General features: G+C 59.1%; 1 protein-coding gene across 7 annotated transcripts in view; it reads right to left on the reverse strand.

Moving 5' to 3' along the window:
* SLC38A12 (solute carrier family 38 member 12) overlaps nt 1–24,100 on the reverse strand; it is a 50,935-nt gene that overhangs the window by 9,194 nt on the left and 17,641 nt on the right. For 6 of the 7 annotated variants that reach the window (XM_039859647.1, XM_039859648.1, XM_039859646.1 and 3 more), the window contains one exon: nt 7,839–7,932. In XM_039859647.1, coding sequence (XP_039715581.1) covers nt 7,839–7,932 — 94 coding nt within the window. Of the gene's footprint in view, nt 1–3,962; nt 4,498–5,047; nt 5,190–7,838; nt 7,933–24,100 lie in introns of those variants that run through there. The other variant, XM_039859651.1, reaches the window with a different exon arrangement.

The raw sequence follows: 24,100 nt of genomic DNA on the forward strand, positions 1-24,100 counted from the left end.
GCCAGAGCTAATGATAATGGATGGCCATGCTATGCCCATCCCGCTTGGGCACCAGTGCTCCGGGCAGGGAGCTGGATCCCGGGGAGGGTCTGGTGCCAGCCTCCTCCTCCACCACTCGCTGCCCTCCGAGGGTGCCGGTGCATGGGGCTGTCTCTGCCTAGGCTGGGTTATCAGAGCTCTGCTGGGCCCCCTGGGATTCAGGAGGGCTGGGAGTGGCTGATGGGGCAACAGTGGCCTGAGCCGAGAGCCACTGAAGACCAAGCAGCTTCTTGGCCCTGAAAGCAGGAACAGGTGACTGGGCAACTGTCCCTTAAACAACAGGACCAACTGTGAACGGAGAACCACTCGGCAGACTCACGAGACCCACAGGGCCGGGGGTGTGAGTGGAAGCTCAGCCCAGGAAGCAGGCAGAGGGCGGGAAGCCGCTGCTTTCCTCTGAGCAAGCTCAAGTTCCCAGTGACACTGGGTTCAACTCCTCACTCTGCCACTTAGCTTTGCAATCTCGGGGCGGATGATCACGGGCCACTCAGAGGATGAGAAGATGATGCAGCGAAGCACTCAGGCTGCGCCTGACCCACAGCAAGTGCTCAGAAACACGTAAATGCCGCTCTTACCATCGCGGAAACCCTGAGCGCCCCGGTCCCAGGCATGCAGGACACCCTGCCCACCCTCAGGTCTCGTCTAACTCCCGCTGCTCCAAGGAGGGTACCGGGGTCATACCAGTGACCCCGCCGTCATGACTCTTCCCGGGAATGTCCCCTGCTTCCATCTCGGGCCAAGGTGTTAACTAATCTTTAGGGCTCTGGGGTGCGGGGTGGGGCCAGGAGGACCCCATACAGGCTGCTCACTCCCGCTCTGTGAACCAGAACAACCCTCAGCTCTTCGCCATGTAAGGCCACACGAAGCCAAGCCGTCCTCATCACTCTGTCCTACGGGGGGGCTCTGGCTGCGTGCGCTCTCTCTCTCCTGGGCTGAGTGACATGGAACAGAAATTTTGTTTGGGTTCTTTGTGGCTCCAGTTGGTTCGCCCTTCCCCGGTCGTCACCTTCCCACCTTCCCACAGGCCTTCCACGTCCCGAGACGACAGGACATACTCGCCCCTGGCTGGGAGGCATTCCCTTTGGGAAAAACGAGACGCCCCCTGCATAGACGTGCCTGCCTCTCAAAGTGTCTCGGCCCGGGGTCAGCTTTATCTGGGTCCAGGAAGACATTCCGTGACTGCTGGTCTTGCCTGTAACGACTCCCACAAATCACTTGGGTTTCTGCTTGGGGGGTGGGAATTTAAAGCCAATCTGACGACCTTCCCACGCTAGGTCAGCCCCTGTCGTTTCTGGAGGATCCCGTCTCTGTCCTCCTCCTCGTCATCAGCACAGAAGCAGAAGAGAAGGATGTTTAAATAATCGAGTTAAGACTGAGGTTCGACTCCGTGGCTAAATTATTTATCCCAAAGGACGCGGAGCAGAGCCTTCCACTTTCCGAGTGTGTCAGGGGGAGGAGGTGGCTGATAAAAGGCAGGCGTGTGAGTCTCTGAAGCAATCAAGTCTTAAGCACGAAACCGAGCCCAGGCCTCTTCGTCCTTCAACTTTGCCACACCCTCGAAGTGTGGCACGTGGCGCCCGGGAGTGTCGGGCCTCCATTTTTCATTCTTAAGCTGTCAGAGCCAGCTCAGTTTGTAATCGCTGGGAAGGCCGAGCCGAGGGACCTATGGCTGCTGGCTGCCTAATCTCCCCGGAGCCTGGACCGTAAAACTCGGGCGCTGTCACCGTACCCGAAGGCCATCAGCTCTTTCCTCTTGTTATGAACTGACTCTTCCCCCCCCAGTTCTTATGCTGAAGCCCTGACCCCCAGTGAGACTGTATCTGGAGATGGGGCCTAGACGGAGGTAAGAAAGGTGGAATGAGGTCATAGGCGTGGGCCCCGATCTTACGAGGAATGGACGCCAGCGCCCGCCCTGCACACACGGGCTGTGAGGACGCAGCGAGGTGGCGTCTACGAGCTGGGAAGAAAGCTCGCGCCAGCACCAGCCCCGAACGCAGCTCGGTCCTGGGCTTCCAGCCTCCAGAACCGAGAGAAGGTAAACTGCTGCTGTGTACGCCGCCTGGCCTGTGGTCTGCGGCAGTGGCCGAGGCGAGGCAGCTCTTAAGTAACAGCCGCATCCAAGAGCAAGGTGGTGTGGGGACGGGACACTTGGAGCCCCCTGGTCTGGATGTAAATTCCCGAGCCTGAGGGTTGCTGTGGGCCATGCCTGCTCCGCAGTCGTATGTGGCTGCCTGACTCTGCGCCCAGGCTGAGGTCACCCTGGCCCAAGGGAAGCCGCCACCTTTGCAGAGGCACCTGTAACCATCGTCGGTCAGACACCTCGCCCCGCTGACCACCAGCTACTCGGGCCTTATCTTCCCTTCTCTTGTCGCTGTCCGGGCAGCTGGCCTGCCAACCTCCCGGGGGAGCAGGAGTCCTTGTCGATGGCCGGGTCAGCGCATGGGTCAGCGCACATTTCAGCCACATGCAGAGCAGAGCTGCAGCCGCAAGAGCAACGGCCTTGCTCGAGGCCAGGCCGGGCTCTGAGGTCAATCCTACTGCTAAGGAAAGGGGTAATTTGGTGGCATGTGGCCGGCTCTTTAGCAAACTTTAATTAAGTCTCCACTCTACCCTAAGAGCCTTAAGGCAGAAACCCTGGGCTGCACTCCTTTAAACTGACCTCTGCGTTTGCAGAGAGAACTTTCAGAAAACCAAGAATAAAATTAAGACCAAAACATACACATAAAGGTTTTCCAGGATTCCCTCCACTGGCTGTGTAACTATGGAAAGCTAGACACTTAACGGCCCAGGGTGGGCACAGAGCACAGGGCTGGCTGGCTGCTCAGAGGGGCCGATGGGTGCCTTCGTTTTGGGAAGGGTCGGCGGGGGGGTCCCTTCCCGGCCCTCTGAGAAGCATTAGTTGAGTGAGTGGACAGCAGTGAGTAGCTGTGAAGGAATGCACACACCAAGCTGGCATGCTGAACCCACAGGACGGGAACAGATGGCCCAGACATAGGAGACCCCTGGCTGCTGATGGTGACAGATCAGAGCAGTCCCACCAGGAGACACTCTGCTGAGATCAGGCACAGATCTGCAGGGGAGTCAGCCAAGCGGCCACAGATAATTATGGGGACAGGTAAAACCAGAGAGCCCTTCTGTTCCCTCCCAGGTGATGGTCTCCTCCTGGGGACCTTCTGCCACTTGGGCCACCACCACCACCGAGTCCCACCTCTCTCCCCTGGCTTGGTCTGGAAGACAGATCTAGGGCACCTGCCGGGGGCGGGTGGGGAGAGCAGGGCCGAGAAGCTTCCTGAGGCAGGCTCGAGTTGATCCGTGAACGCTCGCCCGGAGAGGACGGCGCCTGACCCACTTTGAGCGGAAGGCCGAGCCGGGAACTGTGTGTGTGGCAGCTGCTCTGAATACACAATCGGGGGACGGCGGCCCTGCGGGTCCTCGACAGCCCAGGCCCAGGCCCTGCCGCGCTCCAGAGCGGTCTTTATTAGAAAGAATCAGTTTTTTAATAATGCCAATTGCGGTGTCCCGAGCTGAGCCAGCTGTTCACGTCCCCAGCTGGGAGGCGTCTGCTGGCTGTCCCCAGGGAACCGTCTACAGTCATCATTTTAGTGGCTTAGGCTCTGAAGCGACAGCTGCTGGGCCTGGGGGCACAAAGGACAAGACTTTTGGCCGTGTCTCGAAGAGTCCCTGGTCTGCTGACAGCGAGAGCCAGAAGCCACAGAGGGAGCCCCCCACATCGCTTCTTCCTTTTCTTGGGCTCAAGCTTCCTCAAAGGCAGTGGGAATGGAGGCTGGTGGGGTGCAGGAGGGCGCCCTGCTGGGTGTGCCCTGGGGACCAGGGCTGGGGTGGGGGCACAGGGGAAGCTGTACGGAGCTGACCAGTGATGCTTCAGGATTTGGGGACACTCAGAGCCATAAGTCTTTCTGGGGGTGGCTTAGAACGAGTCCCTGATCTCATGGCCTCCGCAGAGATTGTTCTGAGGCCACTCTCGGTGCGTGACGGCCGAGATGACGATGGCAGGGAAGCACACTGAGGACAGCACGAGGCTAACGTGCGGCCGGCGGTGCCAGACACTGTGCTAACAGCACTTTCCATTTATCTTCACGGCTACTCCGTGAAGGAGGCCCTGCCTTTGCTGCTGCCAGACGAGGACCCCAGCTGAGGCAGGCTTGGCCCGTCGGTGCATGTGAGGAGTGAACACTGGCTGACCCGTGGAAGCGAACACAGGGAGGAGGTGCAGCGGGAGTGAATGGGAGGTGAGGCCCCCGGGCCAGAGCCCAGGCTGTCTGCTCCGGGCCTGCAGCTGACCTGAAGTGGCTGCAGGCGGTGAGCGGCCAGACAGTGTGGGGGCTGGTCAGGAAGCCCGCTAGGGCCTGAACAACAGCCTCACCTGCCAGAGAGTAATCGGAGAACATCCTTGCACCAATCGGCATTTGTAATCTGGATCTCCCGAACTGACCAGAACTTATTTGGAGAGCAAAAAATGTATCAACGTTGGCGCCTGACATACGCATCCTGACATGTTCCTGGACAAGTGGCTGTCTGCGAAGGCCATCGATCCCATTTGAGCAGCATGGGGGGTGGCTTCTGGAGGAGGACACAGAGGAAGCCTGGGAGGGACCTCAAGGCTTCTCAGCTTGTGTTGTGCTCTGGGGGTTCTGCTTGGGGCGGGTTCCTGCGGGCCTCCCAGGTCTCATTTCAACAGATGGCAGAACCAATTGCTAATTAAGCACAAGAAAGTTTCTGGCTCAGAACGTTATGATTTTCCGGTCCCTTTGGTGCTCATTCTTCCCTTTTCTCTTCCTAGAACCCAAGCCAGCTATCGCCACCTTGAGCTCCGCACCCGGCGCTCTCTCTCGGACACTCCGGGCCCTAAGCTGGGGGAGGGGAGAGGCGGAGTGTGCTGGTGCATGTGGAAGGGAGGTTCACTGCAAACTGACAACTGGGTGCAGACTTGAGAGGACAAACAGGGCTTTGGTGCTCACTGCCTTTGGAGGAGTTCTAGAAAAATCACCTGGGATGCGCTTGGGCCAGGAGACAGGCCTCCTCAGAGGGCTCACAGATGTCCGGGCGCAGACGTGGTCCCTCCCACGAGGCGGCCGAGCTGGGGTCCTTGTCTGTTTCCCCCCTCCTGATGCCACACTGCTGTCTTCCACCTGCTCCACAAGGGAAAATGCCCAGGTGGCTGCAGTGCCCCCAGCTGGGGACTGAGGCCTAGACCGGGCTATGTTTTCATTTACTTAACTAGGCGATTTTTTCTCATTTCAGAGGGCTTTGTGTCACAGAGAGGTTTACTTTTCAAGTCCAGAGGTCTGAGCGTCTCCAGGAGAAAGGCGACTGCCTGTGCTGTTGCCGGCAGGAGCCCTGGAGGAAGGTTCTGGAGATGCTACTGCCATCTGGTTCTCTCTCAGATCAAGGGAGAAAAGAGGCAAATGACGTGCAGAGACAGAGATGTCAAGACAGCAGTGTCACCGCCCAAACCCAAGTGTGGATGACCTTCACGAGCCGGTCTCCACCTCGAGCCCTCTCTACGGCCAAGCATCTCTCAAGGCCACTGCCACCTTGCTGTGCCGCGGTGCAGCACAGGGGACTGCCTCCGAGGGCCCCAGAATCTCAGCGGGGGAGACCCAGATGATCCCCACTGCAGTCCCTGTGGGAGGGGTCCTGGCTGGGAGAGGGAGAGGGAGAGGCAGAATGGGGTCGCCAGGGGATGGGCTGCCTGCACCCTGCGAAAGAGCAGTCCACTGTGTGAAGCAAGTGATTCCGCTCCGTGAGCCCGGTTCTGGGGGCGGAGAGGCGCCAACATGGAAAGGGGGCAGGGCTGTTCCCAGATGTCCCCGAGGCCCCTGTGACACAGGGAGCTCCAGGTCTCCTCCGTGGGTGGGAGCTGTGCTGACCCCAGTCTGGGGAAGCCTCGAATTCTGTCAGCCTCCTCTCTCCGTCTTACCACCTTCTCCCTTTTAATGAATGTATGCGTCATGCTAAACAGGCACCAGGGTGCTCCGGAAGCCACTAACTGTCATTATCTGGGCGGCCATCCCTCATGGGCTGACATGGGAATCCATCACGGCGGCTATGGCGCGGGCGTCCCCTACACCTCTCCCCACCCTGCGCCTGCCCCACTCCCTGCCTCGGGAGAGGAACCAGACACCGCGCTTAACGAGCCCCCTCCCACCGCGGAAGCGTCAGGTCGCAGACCACCAATGGGGGGAGCGGGGCGGTGAGGGGGAGGTAGGCAGGGGCTGACTTTCAGGGACCCAAGGACAGAGTGGGGCAGGGAAGCGAGAAGGGGGAACATCTTCCCCCAAACATTGCTTTACTGAGAAAACTCCTTCAGAAGGTCGCTAGGGCTCTCAAATACTCCCCATGAGCAGACTTACAAGGGGAAAGGTGGACAGCCGCCGACCCCAGTGTTTGGGCGCGCTCCCCCCTGACGCCCGAGGAGGCTCCATCCCAACATCGTGCCCGTGGAGCTCGTGTGACCCTCACTTTGTACGCAGTGAATCCTCATTTCTCCCAGGCGGTCATGGTAATTTAACTCAGAGCTTTGGAGCTTGTGAATGAAATCTGGGAGGAGCAGCCTGCAGATGAGACTAGGATCAGACCCACTGAATGGGGCAGACGAGTCCCACCCGCCGGGTGTCCTCCCGTTTCCCTGTCTCGGCTGGATGGTGATGGACGGGCTCATCAAGCTACAGAGGCCCCACCGCTCGCACCCCAGACGACTCGGTCCTGCGCTCACTGCCTGACAAGAAAGGACCAAGAGTGGGTAGACGCTACAGGCTGGTGGTTCCGGCTCAAGCCGAGGCAGGACGTCCTAGTGCTGATCATCGTCCCCTCTGAGGGGAGCGGGAGCCTCCCCGAGTCGTGAGCTGGCTTGGATGACCGCCACCCCTTCTAACTGAAGACGCCGGGACTCCCGTGAGGCGGTGGCTCCTCCTGGGGGGAGGGGGGGTCCAGGGGATGGGAGGTGCCAGAACAGCCAGAGGTCACTTGGATCAGAAACTGTCTGAGCTGGTCATGACCTGGTGCTGAGCGCTGGCATCCAGTGAGACGCAGTGTGCCTGAGGCCCGATGAGGGGTGCGCAGTGGGAAAGGCAGCTGGAGAAGGGGGTCAGGAGTGGGGAGCCCCGACCAGAACAGCAACAGCATTTCTGTTTTTAGACCAAAACGGGCATGAAACCGATCCCAGAGCACGTGCCGGCCGACAGGGCAGCCGGGGCTCCACGCCCTCCTGTCCTGGGTCCCGGTGGGTCAGCAGCCCTGCCCCTCTGGGTGGCTGGCAGGATGGTGTGGCGGAATGAACGGGCTCCCTCCTGCACCCCTGATGTGAGGGGGAGACCCCCAAACTTCCCGAGGATAGCGGCACTCTTGTTCGGCGGGGTATCAGTCAGAAGGCGCTGCAGACAGCGTGGTGGGGTGGTGGCCACAGCCTGCTGGTTTCACGGGCCTGCTTCACACGCACCCACGAGAACGCAGAGAGAAACCGCCCTCAGGCCCTGAGGTGGGCAGAGCCCAACCCAGGCTTCAGGGCTCAGCGGTCAGTCGTGTGACGTGGGTCAGGGCATTTAAAGGCTGCGAGGACCTGGCCCCAGCTCCAGCTCTGTCTGCACTATGTGACCTCAAGGTGACTTAACTCCTTCGGTACTAAATTCCCCCACCAGTAACAAGGCAGGCAGAGCGCCTGCCCCTTCCTGCCCACGGGGCCGGTGCCCCATTCCAGCGGCGCTGCAAGCCCGCACTCAGCTGGTTTAGGACAGGTGACAGAAGGGACAAGGGGGACTCGAGATGTCTCTTGGACTCACCGATCCATCGCATCAGGGAGGTCAGGATCTGGAGGTACTTGGTCTTCTGGACGTCGAAGAAGGCAAAGGGCCCCAGGAGGAGAGTGAAGACGGCCTGGGCGACAAAAACGAGAGTGAGCGGGGGGCAGAGGCCGGACGGCCTGCAGGGCACCGACGGTGTGGGGAGGACGCCCCACCCACGAAGCCAGGGCCGGTGCTGACCCCGGGTCAGACAGCAGCACCCATGAGCTTCCAGGGTCCAGGGCTGTGCTTCTCTGCCACTCGACACACTGGGACTGCCAGGTAAGTCCCAGGCGACATCCTGGGGACGTCACCTGCTCACTTCAGCAAACACTGACTGAGGAGGCACAGCCTGGCACCGAGCACCATGGGCCCTCATGGCCTACAGGGGAGAAAGGACGCGGGGACCCTGACGGTGCGGTGCGGTGCGGTGGAGGGGACACTGTTCTGAAGAGTTCAAAGGATCGATCAGGATGTCACCAATCAGCCACGTTTCCACTTAAGGAGAAGAGGGAACCCTGGAGAACCAGAGCCGGTGGCTTCCGGCACGAACCCCCCAGAGAAACGTCCCGCCCCAAGGAAGGAAGGGGCCGCATTCAGGAGGGCGAGCGTGGAGGGGCCGGGCGGAAAGTGGGCGTCCGGCCAGAGGGGTGGGCTCCTGCCAGCACCTCGGTCCTCTTCCTTTTTGTAGAACAGGGGAGAATGAGTGTTTGTTTAGAAAAAAAAAAAAAGGATTCAAAGGCCGTCTTAGAAAACTGGTCTGTGGGAAACTTCAACCCTCTTTGCAAAAGTAAAGGGGGTAAACACGGCACGGTGGCGACGGCTGGGCTGGGAACCGAGGGAGACCACGGTTTCCATGCCAAGCGGGGTGCTCGGGGAGCAGAGGAATTAAAAGCCGCTGGCTGGGGTTACGATGACGGCACCATTTCCAATCTGGCACCATTTCCAATCTGCCGCCTGGAAGCGGCAGAGGCATCAGATCTTATTAACATTTACACTGTGCCATTTTATCACGGAAATGCTAATGACACTCACTGGAGATGCAGCAGACGCTGGGAGGCCCGAAAGCGGGGAGCGGGCCCACTTTCGGGAGTCAGGCCCTGGCCCTGTGATCTGGGTGACTACATCACAGCTGCTGGGCCTGGTGGCCAGTCCCCAGCTGGCTCCCCTGTGCCGGGAGGACGGGAGCTCCCCAGAAGGGGAGGCTGAGCCCGTCCCTCCCCCGCCCCCAGCACAAGGAGAGCAGGATGTGGGAGAAGCTGTGACCTCTTATCCAAGTCCATTATCGCTGTGAGGATGAATGACATGAAAGACTAAAGTGCCGCTTAAGGAAAAGGCTCTAATTAGCTGGGGTGGATAAGGCCTTCTGGCAGCCGCGGGGCTGGCAGACCTCTGGAGAGAGCTTTCTGCTGAGAAGCTCCGCTTCCATTCAGGAGGGGGGTAGGGAAGCATCTCCAACAGGCTGTGGCTGACTGGGGAGGCAGAGGGAACAGACTGCGGTCTTCACTGGTCCCCCTCAGGCCCAGGGAGAGGGGCTGGGGCCGCAGGAAGGTGCAGAGTCACCCACTCTTTTCTGAGCAGGCCCGTATGCAGTGCCATCAGCAAGTCATTTAGGAAAATTACTACTTCAGGGAAACTTTCCACTGATGAATTTCTCTTCCGAAGGACGGGAGAGGGAGCTGCCGTGCGGCAGAACACACGCCCAGCCCCTGGAGTTCCCGAGTAACTGTGGCCTGATCGAAACCGGACCCCTGGTCTTCCCTGGTCCTATCTCATCTTTGAAGCCTAAAGACCGGTTTCAGAAAGTTGCGCTATATCCAAACAGGGAAGAGAATCAGCCCCAGAGGCAGGCAGGGGATTCTGCTTCTGCAGCTCGACAGGACCTTTCCTCCAACAGTCCTTTCTCGGATGCTCACTCCATTTTCATCCTCCTCCTCGGCAGAGGTTTATCAAGATCCTATGACACAGGGGGACCATTTTATAAAACCCTGTCAGATGGGATCCCAGCCCGCTAAAGCATCTGTGTCTTTAAAGAGAACAAGCACATGGACGCACCCGAGACAGGTCCATGTGAGGTGCCAGCTGAGTGATGGGGACGAGAGTCGAGAGGCGCTCGGACAGGGTCCACGCCCGCTGGCACCCTCCCGTCCAGTTCAAGGGGAAGCAGGCCTGTCCTCAGAGCGGGAACAGGCGGTGGAGGGCTCTCGTGGAAGATTCGACTGGTCAACGACAGCTGTGACACCTGTCCGACGGCAGCTGGGACGTGGTTTCGTTTCCTTTTAATGCCCAGGATCGCGACCGGGCACACGACCTGGGGGGGGCGGGGCACAGGCCACTCAGCCGGCGGAAACACGCGCAGACCGCCACACGGCAGCAGCCCTCGCACGGGGCCGCGGGCTCACGCGTCAGAGGGCACCCAGACGGAGACGCACGGCACAAGCTGGAGCTAAGTACGGAACAGGTGTCCTCTGCAAATTAGTGAGAGCCAGACTCGGTGGCCGCAGGGACCGGCGCCCGGGCTGGGAAAGGACGGAGGATGTGGAGCAGCGCGTGCCGCCCCGCCACGGGGGCTGCAAGGTCTTGGGGAGGCAAAGGGGAGCGGGAGGCGGAATGGCCCCGGTGTCCTGATGGCCTGGCCCGGGCGGCGTTCACCTCTGAGTGCCGAACAGCCACGCGTGGCACCTGTTTTCCCTTTCGTTTTCAAAATGAAGAAATCGAACGCCGGGAGACAGCCTGTCTGTCCTCTTGGGCCTTCTCGTCTAGCCTGTGTGACATTATAAATTAGCTGGCTCCTAACCCCCGAACGCCACTGATCAGCTCAAACTCCGTCTCTGTTCAAGGACTCTCCTGACCCAGCTCGTCACAGGAAGCGGGCACGCCGACTGCTGCAGCCGAATGCGCTTCTTCGACAAAATTAAGAAAGAAAAGAACGATTCTTTGACTTCTAATGAAAATTTCCAACCGGTCAAGGGAATAAAGCCTGAGACAGACGGGGAGGGTGCAGATGGGGCCACTCACGCCCCGCCTTCTTCTTGGGTCAGTGAGCTTAGCCGTGCGCCAGACGCCCTGCGGTGACCTTGCCAGACCCCATGGACCCACGGCGGCTCCCGTTCCCGGGGCACGAGCGGCATTGTGGGGCCACGGCTCGCAGTGTGCTGGCTTCGACATGGGGTCTAAGGCGCAACCTAGCTGCCTCCCCTCCAGCTCCGTGCAGGTTAAGCGCACCGCCCACCTCCGTTCGCTCTGGCTCCAAACTTCCAACAAACTCCGACAACCCCCAAGTCCTCCCTCACTCCTGTGCTGGTGGACAGTGCCTCGTCTGGTTTTAAGCTGCAGAAATGGGAAACAGGGGGCACAGGGCAAAGGCTCCTGACCCCTGCCTGGGTGGGCCTGGGGTGGGGACGCAGTGGGGGTTTACGAAGGAAATGCTACCTAGCGTAAGAGGACTCAGGTAGGCAAAGGGCTGGGGCGAGCTCAGGACCGTCCCCTGGGGAATCCGTCCCAATCCCTCTGTCCCTGTCCTCTCCCTCCTGGGCCCAGGGCCAGCTGGTTCCAGTGTCGCTCAGTGCCAGCCACAGCTGCTCTTCTTAACTCTCAAGGGCTTGTCATTTCAGAGAGGACAAAGTCCGGTGGCCTCGTGATCAGGTTCCAGCCGCTGCTCTCAACCTCGTTTCTGAACACACCGTCGCCAGAACCTCCAGCCCCTGACACGCTCGGCATCCTGCCACCGGGCCTTTGCTGCTCACTCATTTCTGCTGGACCAAGTGCTGCTGTTCAGACCCACCCAAAAACCCACCCCTTCACCCAGCGGTTGTCTTCCGACGTCCCTCGCTGGAACCAGCTGTGTCTTGTCCAACAGCGCCCAGCACAGCACCCCACCCCAGGAGGGCTGAATTGTGCACATGCCTGGAGGGCGGGGCTGGCCAGGACGGGCCACATTTCTCCAGTCTCTGCCGGAAGAGAAGCCCAAGGACAGTGGGGATAAAGAGTCCTGATCTAACTAACTCCCAGCCCCCTTCTCACTGGAAGCATGAAGGAAATGCGCCCCTCAGCATCCGCGCAGGACAGAGGCCCGACAGGACGGTGGCTTTGCTGAGACCCAGATGCTCACGCCCCCACAGGCTGGACGAACGGCATCTGGGAACCAAAGGCCCAGTTAGTAACTGAGCTGCCACTTTCCCCTTGGGCGTGGTTCAGAGCAGCCAGCCCCCAGCTGCGGAGTGGGGACACACACGCAGGGCCGGACACGGACACACACACACACACACACACACACACACACACCGCTGAGCTGCCTGTGAACTGGATCTCTAAACCCAGAACTCCCGACCCAGACCTGCTGAGGCAGAGCTGCATTCACCACCTGCCTCCCTCGGCTCACGTTTTAGCCCCAGAGCCACCGCGCTCGAGAGGAAAGGCTCCAGCAGAGCTCGAACTTGTTCCACACACTCTGAGCCCAGGACTGGCCAAGTCTCATGTCCCTTGCTTAACTGTACGAGACGGGAAAGCGGGAGTAAGTGCGTCAGCATCGGAGCACAAGGGCAAAGCGGCTCGACGCCTCTCTCCCTGTCCCCAAATGTCTCCGCGGGTTTAGGCGGTCAGAGAGGCAAGTGGAAAATTAAATTTGGAGCTAACCCCAAACTGGACTCCAGCGTGCAAGGCTGTACGGTCTCTGGTCCTGCCTTTGCCCTGTGTACCTACCAGGTCTTCCCAGCTGTCACTGCTGACCACCCCACCACATCACAGATGTCCCACAGCATCACCGCCCAGTGCTGCTGGTCCCCTCCGCACTTTGCAAAGTGCTCGCACACGCACGCCTTCCTGTCACGCTCAGGGCCATCTGTGAGGTCACCACCGGGCAGGCGAGAATGCCTCATTCCATTAATGAGGGGGCTGAGGGACCAGACAGACTTGGTGACAGAGTACGAAAGCGTGAGAGGGGGAATGACCCTGTCCCTCTGACCGCTGTGAGCCCTGCACACTGCGCCTCTGAGCAACTCCGTGGGACAAAGAATGATAACCAATTACCTTCTGCGACAAGTGAGAGAACATTCTAGAAGACACGCAGAACAGTCAGTCAACTGTTGATCCAGCCAGGGCGGGTCCTCCAGGCTGCGACCCCTGACCTATATGCGAATGAAGGGCAACATCGTGTGAGGACGAAGGCCCAACGGTCATGAAGCCAGCAGCGGTCAGCGAGGCACAAAAGCAAGGCTCCCGTGGTGTCCCCTTGCTCCTGGCCCGAGAGAAAGCTGGAACAGCAGGAGGCACCACCCTGCCCGCTGGCAACTACGAATGTGACAGGGCAGCAGGCAGGTGACTCACTAGATGGCCAGTTCTCAGAGCGCCTGCCTATTTATTTCCTTCAAATATATGTTTTTTCTTTTGGGGGGCGGGCGGGGAGGGTTTGTGGCTCCCACAGTGACATGAGATGGAGCTTCCAGGATCCAAGCATTCAAGCATCAGCAGCTTTCATTTCTGTTCCTGGAGTTTTAACATAAAGCACTAGCGAATCCACTTAGAGCCTTCTTGCTCCAGGGCTGGGGGACATGGATTTCTCTGTCAACTTAGCATGGGCGACGAAGCGACAAGTCTTGGAAGGTTGCGTGGTGACGCGCTCGCTGCCTGATCGACCTGCAGCACACAGGACCTGCGGGGGCTGACGGCAGGACACTCGGGCTTGGGGCTCAGGGGGACTAGTTCAGGTGGAGGTGGCACCATGCCGATGGCACAGCTGGGCTCTCCGGACCGACCCTGAGGTTGTTCCGAGTGGTCAAGGAAAGAGGAAGTACAGCCTACAGGGCTGTCCTTGTCAGGTGCGAGGGGTTAAGAGTTAATTGGGGTTAACGGCAACTCAGCAGGAACCCGTCACCCGTCCCTACGCGGGGACTGAACTTTCAACTCGTCCTTGAAGTGCAGTGAAGAAACGTTCAAGGATTCTATTTTTATCTCTCGAGTGGCTCTGAACATTTCGGTTTAGAAGTTTTTATTTTCCCAACTTGGATGACAACATCTAGGGCTTCATCCACGAAAAGGTGAGTTCTGAGACAGCAAGAGACAACGGAGGGACCACAGGCTTCAGGGCCAGAGGCACAGGGCAGGGGGGCCGTGTCCTGATGCGAGGCCCTGGCACGTCAGCGAACTTCTCAAAGCACGTCATGTGTGCACAGAAGGTAGCCAGTGAACATCAGCCCGATGAGTATCAGCACACACCCACCTTACCCCGCCCACCCGCCTCCCAAACATCCCGGTGGGGGTGCAGGGGAGACGAAAGGCCTCACGGCATGGAGGTCCTACTGGACTCCATGACCTCCGTCCAGTTTCGATAATGGTCCAGATGCTCTCCCCGGGGCTTCAAGTTCTTCCTGACCTAATGACTGAGAAATGAGAACAGGGCCAGGCCCCGAAGCCCCCTCGGCAGCGTGTGCCAAGCCCAACGAACCGTCATGACAGTTTATGTGCCAAAAAGCCGAGAGGCACCACGCCCTCCAGAGGAGGCTGTCGGAGCTCTGCCGAAGGGAGGACTCTGAGAATGAGGTTTCCAGAACGACGACCCAGGGCAGAAGGCAGCAGTGACCCTCTGGCCGCCCAGCCAGGGCTGGGAGGGGCTGTGGTGGGGAGCGGGGCTTCTGCCAGGACAGGCTCGGGCTGCTGACCTTCAGACACCAACACAACGACGACGGAGACGCCGTCAGGCTCTTGGCCACTGATCCCTCGAGGGTCGCTTACTTGGTGGAGAGCGAGTAACGAAGACAGAGGAGGCCGGGACCCTTGTGAGCCCACTTACCCACTCGCGGCCACGGTTCGTGTCTGCCCGACGTCGCCCCAGAACGCGCTGCTCAGCGCGAGCCACCACGGGCGTCTTATCCCTGGGTCCCGCCCCCTCCCTCACAACCCCTTGCCTGGAAGGCACTCGGGAGATGCTTCCTACATGGATCAAGAGAGCCTGATAGAGTCAGGTGATGCCGAAAAATAAAAACGGAGAATGCCGAGAAGTGTGTGCCTTTTGAACACAGAAGTCAGCTCTGTAAACCAGCTGTGACCTCAGGGCACCCTTGAGCAGAAAACCGAGTCCGCGCGTGTCGGACAGATCAGCCCCATTCTGACTGAGGGAGTTGAGGCCAGCTCCGGCCACCTCCCAGAAGATGTGAATTCAGTCGGTTGTGGCCGGGAAGAGAACGGATGTGAGCCCCCCAGGACAGAGCTGGGGGGCAGCCACAGCGCGGGCTGTGCAGGATGAGAGCTCCCTGGGGGGAGGGCCGAACACGGGCTGGTCCAGGCCCCTGGAGCATCGCTCACCAACTCGTGAGGAGCCTGGGTGATGCCGTGCTCAGCCTGTCAGCCCCGAGACAACCAGGGCACGGGGACGGTGGCTCTGGGCTCGCTCTGTTCCTTCCCAGCACGGTGACTGAAAGGCTGCTCTGGACTGTGTGACAGCTGAGAACGTCCCCAGGTCCCGTCCTCAAAATCTTCTGCCTCCTCTTGTCTACAGCAACTAGAAACGGAGCAGACCTAGGGAAGAACCCGAATAACTTCCTTTTCTGAACCCCTTTCTCTAGACATCCCTAGTCAGAGGGGACAGAAATCCTGAGTTAGAGACCTGAGGTCTGTGAGCCATCTTCGTGGTTTTTGCACGTCTCCTCCCTAAGCCACAGACGGTGAGAAAAGGAGGTCGGCAAATTCATCACAGCTTCTACTATCGAGCCAGGTGACGTCTTACCTAGCTAGACCCTGGCTGCTGCATTCGGCTTTAAAGATGGTGGGAGAAGGAGCACTCCGTCACGATCGCTGGAGGACTCCTTCGGTGCGGGGTGGGCGGCCCGGCTGGGCTCCGCCGGAACACAGTCCGTGTGCTGTGGCTGCTGCTGGACGGAGCCCGGGTCTTTCCAGAATGCACGCTGCGGTGGCTCCCAGGCAGCCGCCTCCACCATCGGGTCATAGTCCCCTCCTGGCCCCCGCTTTCGCCCCAGACACCTGGTCCAGGATCTTTTTTTAATCCTGACACCTGTAAATTGATTACTGCCTCCGTTTTAGGAAAGTGAGGTTGAGGGGGGTTAAAAAACTTGTCCAGCATCTCACGCCTGCTAAGGTACAGCTGAGGCCGGGACTCAGGTTTCCACACCCATGGCCCAGGCCCCTCTTGGCACTTCACTGCCTCCCTGACTGTGCCAGAAAGACACTCTCTGCAGCAACCCCTTCTCGCCCCTTCCAGGCTGCGCCCTCGGGGCCCGGGCTGGTCTAATGGCATCAGCCCGGCCCTGCTGCTGTCCCCTTTGCCCTCTTGCTGGACAAGACTGCGTGTCTGTGTCATCTCTTTTTCAGCTGAAAGGCCAGATGGTACCCGGTGGTGGGCAGAGTTCCAAGGATTTGATGCCAAAGCTGCAATCCTTGTGGTTTGGGGGAAAAGATAAATATTGTGGCAAACCTGCACAGCCACTCGCTTCATGATTATAAGCCACCTGGGTCTTTATAGAGGACAGCCTGGCTCCTCGCTAGCATGAGGGAGGGGAGTCCACACCCGCACGTCCAGGTGAAGAGCTGAGGCTGTGATCTTGAACTAGGCGGGCTTTAAGACGCTCTGACGAGGAGCTGGGGCGGGACAGAGGGTGCACGCGTAGATGAGGCTGTGACAGGCGGAAGGCGGGGGGCTCTGCCTGGAGAAACAGACCTGACTTTGGAGCTGGCGCCTGTCCTAATACACCACTCCTCACATTTCAGGCACCGAAGGGGAGACGGCAGAGAAAGAGATGGGCGGTGAGCCCTCCTCGACATCCTGGCACACAGATAGCTTCTGACTGCTTCCCTCTACGTCCAGTCTGCAAAGACAGGGTGCCCCTAAGCCCTTGCTGAGGGGTAGCTTCTGTCCTGGCAGTGAGGAGGACAGGATGATGGTGCCTCTGGGAAAGGAGGGGCCCGCTGGACATGGAGTTCTGCTGGCTGGAGCAGTGGCCACTAGCTGTGGTGAGCCCCGGGCGTCCACAGGCACAAGGGCTGATGGAGGGACTTGCGTCAGGGCCCGGCCACAGGCAGTGGCCACAGGCAGTGGCCCACAGAGCGAGTCCCTCGACATCGAGGTGGAGAAGGTACAGCCCTGCCCTCTCGGAGCTCAGTGGGGCAAGGCGGCTGAGTACGTATAAAAGTCCAACTGACGTCATGCAGGGTGCGGGGAGGAGGTGTCTCCGTGCAAGGGGCCCCGAAGCGAGGGAAGGGCCAGCGGAGGGCACAGAGCCTGAAGCACCCAGGAGACTGGAGCCGACTATGCCACAGCACGCTGAGACACGGCCTCACGGAGAAGACCTTCCGAAGGGTTTCAAGCAGGCAAAAGCAGATGTGCCTAAGAGCGGGGCTAAAAGGGGAACATACGGACCCGGGAAAGACGAATGACCCCAGGGCAGGGCCACAAGAGTGGCTCCTCTCCGCGGACCAGCACAGCTGGCACCTGGGCTCCCCGGCTCTGTCCCCTGTTCTGCTCTGTTCTAATGGGATGAGGTTTGAAAGGGGCTTTGATCATTGGAACGGCGGGTTCTGGGGGGCGGGGAGAGGAAGCACGGCAGGATGCTTCCTCCCAGCTGGGCCGCAGTGACAGAAGACCAGGCCCTTGTAGCGAGCCCCGTGGAGCCGGAGCGAGAAGGGTGCAGGGCAAAGAGAACGGGTCTCGTCGGGGGGTAAGGCTTTCCTCAGGGCGGGAGTCTGAGAGCCCCAGAGAGTGCGGAAACCTCTCCCTGGGCCGAGTGAGCAGATGCAGAGTCAACACGTCTCTGGGCAGCGAGGCCTGCTGTACTGGGTCTCACTTTTTAGCCACCGAAGTCTCTCCATGGAGAATGAAATGAGCTCCATGTCCTGGTCTATTTAGGCAGGATGTCAAGGAAGGGAGCGGGCGGGCACACAGCATCACTTCCCCAGGGCCGTGCCCGAGAGGAACTGTGCCCCCGCCTGGCACACAGAAAGCCGGAGGTATTCATCATGCCCGGCCACCGTGACTCTGGGGCTGGGGAACGGCTATCAGGCACAGGCTGGGGTCAACTGGTCCTGACGAGACCTCAGAATAAGAGGACTTGGGAGCAGGCGGGTTGGGGAGTACTCTGTACACCAGGGCTGTGTCATGAGTGACGGGGGTGGGGGGCCTCTGGGCCATCAATCCTGCCCCTCAGCTCCCCGCCCCCCACCACCTGATTCTGTCAGGAATGAAGCTGCTCAGACACTCTGGGTGATGGGCAGTATCTGTGCAGGGCTGTCTGCATCGCCAGTCACCTGCTGGAATCTGATTGCTTTTGGTGCCTCCGCCTGGGGCTGTGAGGAGGCAGAGCCATTGCCCTCTGTCACCTCAACTGCTTGGTGTTCGTGCATGGCTCGAGGAGAGGTGCCAGGTGATCACTGCAGATGCTCTCGGCACCCTCCCCTCCTCATTCCACTCTACCCACTTGTCTTTACGCAGGGAGAGCGGGTGGCGGTGGGAATGCTCTCGTGCTGGAGCTGGGGGGTGGGGGAGGGAGTCAGGTGCCCAGAACACGGGAGCCCTGCTGAGAGGAGCCACAGGCCGGGCTGGCTCCACCCCTTCCCCTCTGATGTGTGACCTTGAAATAGACCCAAACTGAGCAGGATTGGAACAGGAGTCTTTGCCGGCACCGGCACCGAGTAAGCTTGGAGGTGGGGAAGGAGGGGAGACGGCACGTCAAGCTGGCTGATTAACGAGCTCTGTAGAACGAGGTGTAAGAAACCACGCTATCAACCCTCCAGCTTCCTCCCCAGTCGACGGTCAGAACGAGGCCTCTTGGTGGGGCTGGCACACTGTGGGCTAAAAACCCCATCCGTAGGGACCTAGGAGGGACTTGTGGGCCCCAGGTAACAGAGCAGCCACTGGCAAAGGGATGTTGCTGGGCCCTCTTTTCTCTTGGGGACACTCAGAGCCCGAAACCAGTCTGATCGGAGCAGGAGAGATGCTGTTCCCTGTCTGCACCAAAGCCTGAGGCATCAACGCCAGCATGTTACTGATGACACCAAGCTGCAGACCTGAGGACATCTGCCACTGTCTGTCCCTGGAGGAGGAACGCACGGGGACGTCCTGGCCACTGCCCCCACAGCTGCAGCTCGGAAAGCCGTTCTCTAAGGGAGACCAGAGCAGGCGAGACCACCTACCTCTGGGAGGGGTCCTTGGCCAGCGGAATTTCTCAAAGGGGCGAGTACACAGGATCGTCCTCAGAACTGGTCAGGAACGCAGAATCCTGGTCTTGCACCCGTGGCTTCTGCTACATTAGGCCTCGGGCGAGACCCAGGAGTTGACATTTTTAACAAGTGCCTAGAGGTGTTCCCATGCCGGGGGTCCTGGAACCCAACTGGGAGACACAGTGGAGGCTCTGGTTCCCAAGCTGGGTGGAGGGGAGTGGCCGGGCAGCGTTCCTGGAGGCCAGGGACCCGTCTCTGGGGTAGAGCACAGCCTCCCTGCAGCGGTGAGGAGGAAGGTGCCAGAACTGCTTGGGCGTCGCAGAGTGTGGCGTGCGTGCGTGCCTTCCAGCCCAGTCTCTCCCTCCTCTCGTTGAGGTTTTCTGAGAACATCTCAATCCCTGACTAAGTTCTTCCCACGGCCAAACTCAGTGGGGCACAGGGATGCTGTGCCCTGTGCCCCTCCGTCTAGATTCACACCTGCCACATAGCGTCTGCTGGGCAAAACCCCTGCAGTAGCCCACTCTGTCCATGCGAAGGCTTATTAAAATGCACCTCGGTCTGCTCTTGGTGAATCCACAAGACATCCCGAGCTCATGCTAATTAATCAGCAGTTAATCATTAATATGCACCCTAATTGTTCATCTCCGCTTAATGCCTATCACACCCGTGTCCCAGGCACCCCTCTGCTAGCTTCGGTAAACCCTCGGGGTTCTTCGGCTTTGCTGTCTCCCCAGGGCCAGCCTGCAGTCTGGGGAACGTGCCCCTAGATGCTTTCATTCTGTGTGGTTTGCGGGGCAGCGTGCTGGTTGGGACGCCAGCACCACAGAGGGGCACAGTTATTACTTTAGAATGAGTGCTTTACTTAATTAAACAATTATCGCCAGGGCCCTGAGGCACTATTTAGAAAGACACCAGAGCCTGCTTATAATAGACGCCCTGTAATGGAGAGTGAGCACTGTTCAGGGAGCAGCACAGCCTCGCGGAACTCTGCAGGGCTGTCACAAGGACCCTGCACTCAGGTCTGGAGCAAAGGCATCAGAGAGACACGGAGCCGGAGGAGGAAAACGGTTTGGCATGGAGTTTTCATTTCAGTTAGCGCAAAATATTTAAGGACGTTCCATATTACCCTAAAACTACTCTGGGAGGCTGCTGAATTCTATAGACTCATTTTTTTTCCTGCAGTGTTGGAGAAATGAAGAAAAAAAAAAGGAGGGGGGGCAGGGGATCTGAAATCAATAACCAGGACATTTCCTTAAAAGAACACAGCCATTTTTAGCTCTTGGCCCAGGAATGCGAGGTCTGGGAGCAGAGGGGCTAGCGCGTGGAGATGGGCTGGGCTGGAGCGTTCTGGAGGTCGCCTGGAGCAGCTTTGGAACACACATGTGCACACGCGCACACGCGGGTCAGCGGCCAGGGGCAGCCCCGGGAGCCTGCGAGGCGAGGAGCACCAGCCTTCCATCCCTGACTGGGCTACTTGTGGGTAAGGAGGGCGCACGCCTCCAGCTCCGGGTCTGCCTGGGATCAGTGTGAAGTGTGGATAAAAATGGTCCGGAAAAAGCACAGCGCAGAAGGTCCCCAGCAGGGAGGAATGCTCCCCACGGAGACCTTCTGGCAGCTTCCCAAACTGGCCTGTGTGCGAGTGTGGGCCGCGGCTACACGCTTGAGCTCCGCGAACCTCGCCCAGCCTGCGGGGTGCACGTGCCCCGGGTTCCTTCAGGTGGGCTGCTCACCATCTCCCCCGACCCCGCGCTGCCTGTTTCTACGTGAACTGGGACTCAGATTTCTGCATCTTTGTGCATGAACATGTGGATACCCCACCCCCGCTTCGTACAAGAGATGGGCTATTTATAAAGACGCTGTTTTCACAGAGTAACATTTTAAATGCTCTGGGGGAAACAAAGTACTTAAGAGAAACCTGCTGGTGAGTCCTTCTGTAAATTATCTAACCCTTTTGTAACAAATACTCGCCCCCGGGTTTGTTTACACATTTCATATAATGGCGTTTAATAAGAGTTGTTGAGCATGCTGGCAAGGCTACGGCACACGAGGTCATTTCCCAGCTCAATGCTCTTCTCTGGCCAGGGTGAAAGGGTGAGAAACCAGACAGGTCAAACTGACATTTTCCCATTTGTCCAAGAATAAAACTGGCTTGCCTTGGGCGAGTGGCATTTGCGAGGATGCACTCATTACATCCTCATGGGGCAGAGATCCAGGACATGCTAACAGGGGCAGAGACACTGCCACTGAGCAGTTCACCTGGCTCGGGAGGTAGAACCACATTCTCGTCACCCAGCAGAATGCAGTAAAGCCTGAAGGTCCCCCACTAATGTGCCGATGAGCAGCTTCCGAGGTTTGGGGATGGGGTGGGGGGACTGTCCAGAAGAAACCGCCCCCAAGGGCTTGTGATCCAGATTCCCATAACCCAGTGTCTCTACTAGGAGCATGGAGAAGGGGGCTTGGGGGATTAAGTGACGTCCTCTAAGCTGGTGTGTCAGGTGTTAGCCGTGGCCGAGGCAGGGCGTGATGGATGGCGGGCTTAACGTCAGCCGACAGAACCCATGTCCCCGAGAGCCGCATTGAAATAAAAACAACCCTCTCACTGAGCTGCTGGAGAGAAGCTGGGGCCGAATGCCCAGGAGCACTGGGGCGGGGTGGGGTGGGAGGAGCAGGTCACTGCCCAGGAGGTGCTACTCAGGTCCTGGAAAGGTGACGGCTGGTCCAGAGCGATGCTGGGCAGCAGCTGGGCAGGCACGGGGTGCACTGGAGGCCACAGCAGTGGGGGATGACGGGCGGGCCGTGGGAGCCGGGGTCCCTTGGCAAGAGTTCTAGACAAACTGCAGTTTGAGTGGGAGTGATAGAGTAATCTGAATTTCATTCAGAAAGGGCTGGGGCTGGGGATGGAAAGCACACAAAAACAAGAAGCCATTCTTACAGGATGGAATATAGACAGCTTTGTAGGGGAAAAAAAAAAGATAGAAAGAAAAACACAGGCCTGTCCCTGTATTATTGATTTCCTTGGAAAAGAAAGAGACCAACTGATCCTTTAAAGCTAGTCATTTCACTCTGAGCTCTGGTCTTTGTTTGGAGTTAGAATTCACTCACCCAGCTCCTGCTTGGGAAGTGGGTAGGTGCATTTTGGGGTGTGAGGCAGAAATCCATTCTTCCTTGAGACCCAGGATCATGGAAGAAAAGTGAAGGTTCAGCACATGGGGGAAGCGGAGACTGTACCCCAGGACAGGGGTCCCGCCAGAGGCTCGTGCTGCCAGAACCATAGGAGCTGGCTGAAGACACCGCAGGCCACTGCCAGGCCAAGCTCCCAGCGTAGGCCGGGCGCGGGCTTGGCCCAGGAGAGCTGCTCTGCTCACCACACCTGCAGCAGCCACTGGCGTCTTCCCACGGGCGAGTGGGAAAAGGGTGAGCGGCAAAACAAAACGGGCCTTTCTGGAGCCTCCAGAACGGAACAGGGAGGAGCTGATGAGCACATTATGGGAAGAAGAAAGAAAAGGAAGAGAGAGAAGATGGGCTTGGCTGGTCGGTCCCCAAATGGTCAGCACCCTATGAAGGAGGCGCCTGGATGTCCCCAATCCTGAAAGCAACAACCCCTGCCCCCAGGCAGCCAGAAATCTTTCCTCAGCTTGTTCCGGTTTGGTGCGAGGCTGGGTCCTGACCTAAGTGTCAGATGGGGGGGGGGCATGTCACCAGAGAAGGGAAGCTGCCACTAGATCCATTTACTAGGCTTAGGACTCTGACGTTTCCAGACAGAACCAACCCATCGGTCCCCTCCAGCTCGCCTGTCCTGGCTGTTCCTCTGGCCCCTGGGGGCGGGGGGAGGGGCACCCCACTTAGCTAGCTGTGCTTCATTCGACTCCGGGCTCCTAACATGGTGCACACCTGGGGCCAGCATTCACATGGTCTCCCACTGGAGCTGTGCTCTGGGGTCACGGTGGACGTGTGCAGCAGTGTCCCCGAGAGTCCCCAAGTCCTGTGAAGTCGCCGCTGCTGCTAAAACTTGTTGCTCCTCGAGAACTTTCCCTCCTCGCTGGTCCTGAAGGCCTCGAGGCCACCTCCTGCCCCAGAATCAGGAAGAATAAACAGTCAAGCGAAGGCAGTGGTGACCCACTTATTAGCAGATGCCACAGCCCCAGGGCACAGTGGCTGACACTGGAAGAACAGAGAGAGACGGGGCAGGGGAAGGGAAACAGACGTCCTTGGGAAGACGCCTTCCATTCCGATGCCACTTGAATGAACGAGAAGTCCGATGCCCATCTAAGAGCGAGGGGCGGCCAGAAAGACAGCAAATCAATCAGGCAGACGAGCAGGATGTGCAGGCACGGATCACTGCACAGCACGGTCCTTGGGCCGCAGCCCTCTGCAAACGTCAGGCTCCAGGGGCTGACGAACGGGCGTGACCTGCCCCCTCCTGCCCGGGCCTGGCAGCGGAGCTGCCCTGCCAGCCCAGAAGGTGTCACCAGGGGATGGGGCTGTGAGGCTGCAGAGCCGGGCTCCTGTCTCTGCCTCAGCTCTGTGGCCCTGGGGAAGCCACGGCCTCCAAGTCTCAGTTTTCTCTGCCGTAAAATGGGATGATGTCACAGACCTCACTGCGTGGCCGGGAGGACCCAACCAGAAACGAGAAAGTAGCTAGAACACGTGATACCAACGCACGACGAACCACCGCAGGAAGGCCCGGCCTGGGCTTGGCACGGCACTGCCCCGGGGCGGGGGGCACTACTCCATTCTCCACCCCTCACAAAAAGGATGTTTTCCCCTCAGATGGTACTGTTTTAGGAAGAAACCACTTGGGTTCACGAAGCGGGCTGCACACTGCTTTATATTTCAGATGCATCGAAGCCAGTGTCGCCGCGTAAGACGGAGCCAAGACAGAATCAGAAAGCACGGCCTCCTGGCACAGAGAAAGCAGGACTGGCGGTGAAGGCTGGGAAGGGACCCTCTGGGGTGAGCCTGGGCCCGGATCCCCCACGCCCTGCTCCTGTAGGAAGAGAGTCCCGCAGACAGAACGGCCCCTGCAGCCCCCCACATGCACCTTGCTTCTTCGAGGGGGTGTCTGGAGGGAGTCTGGGGAGAGGCCCCTCTGCCTGGCG

Source organism: Pteropus medius, unplaced genomic scaffold (genome assembly GCF_902729225.1).
Source record: "Pteropus medius unplaced genomic scaffold, Ma_sr-lr_union100, whole genome shotgun sequence".
NCBI lineage: Eukaryota > Metazoa > Chordata > Mammalia > Chiroptera > Pteropodidae > Pteropus > Pteropus medius.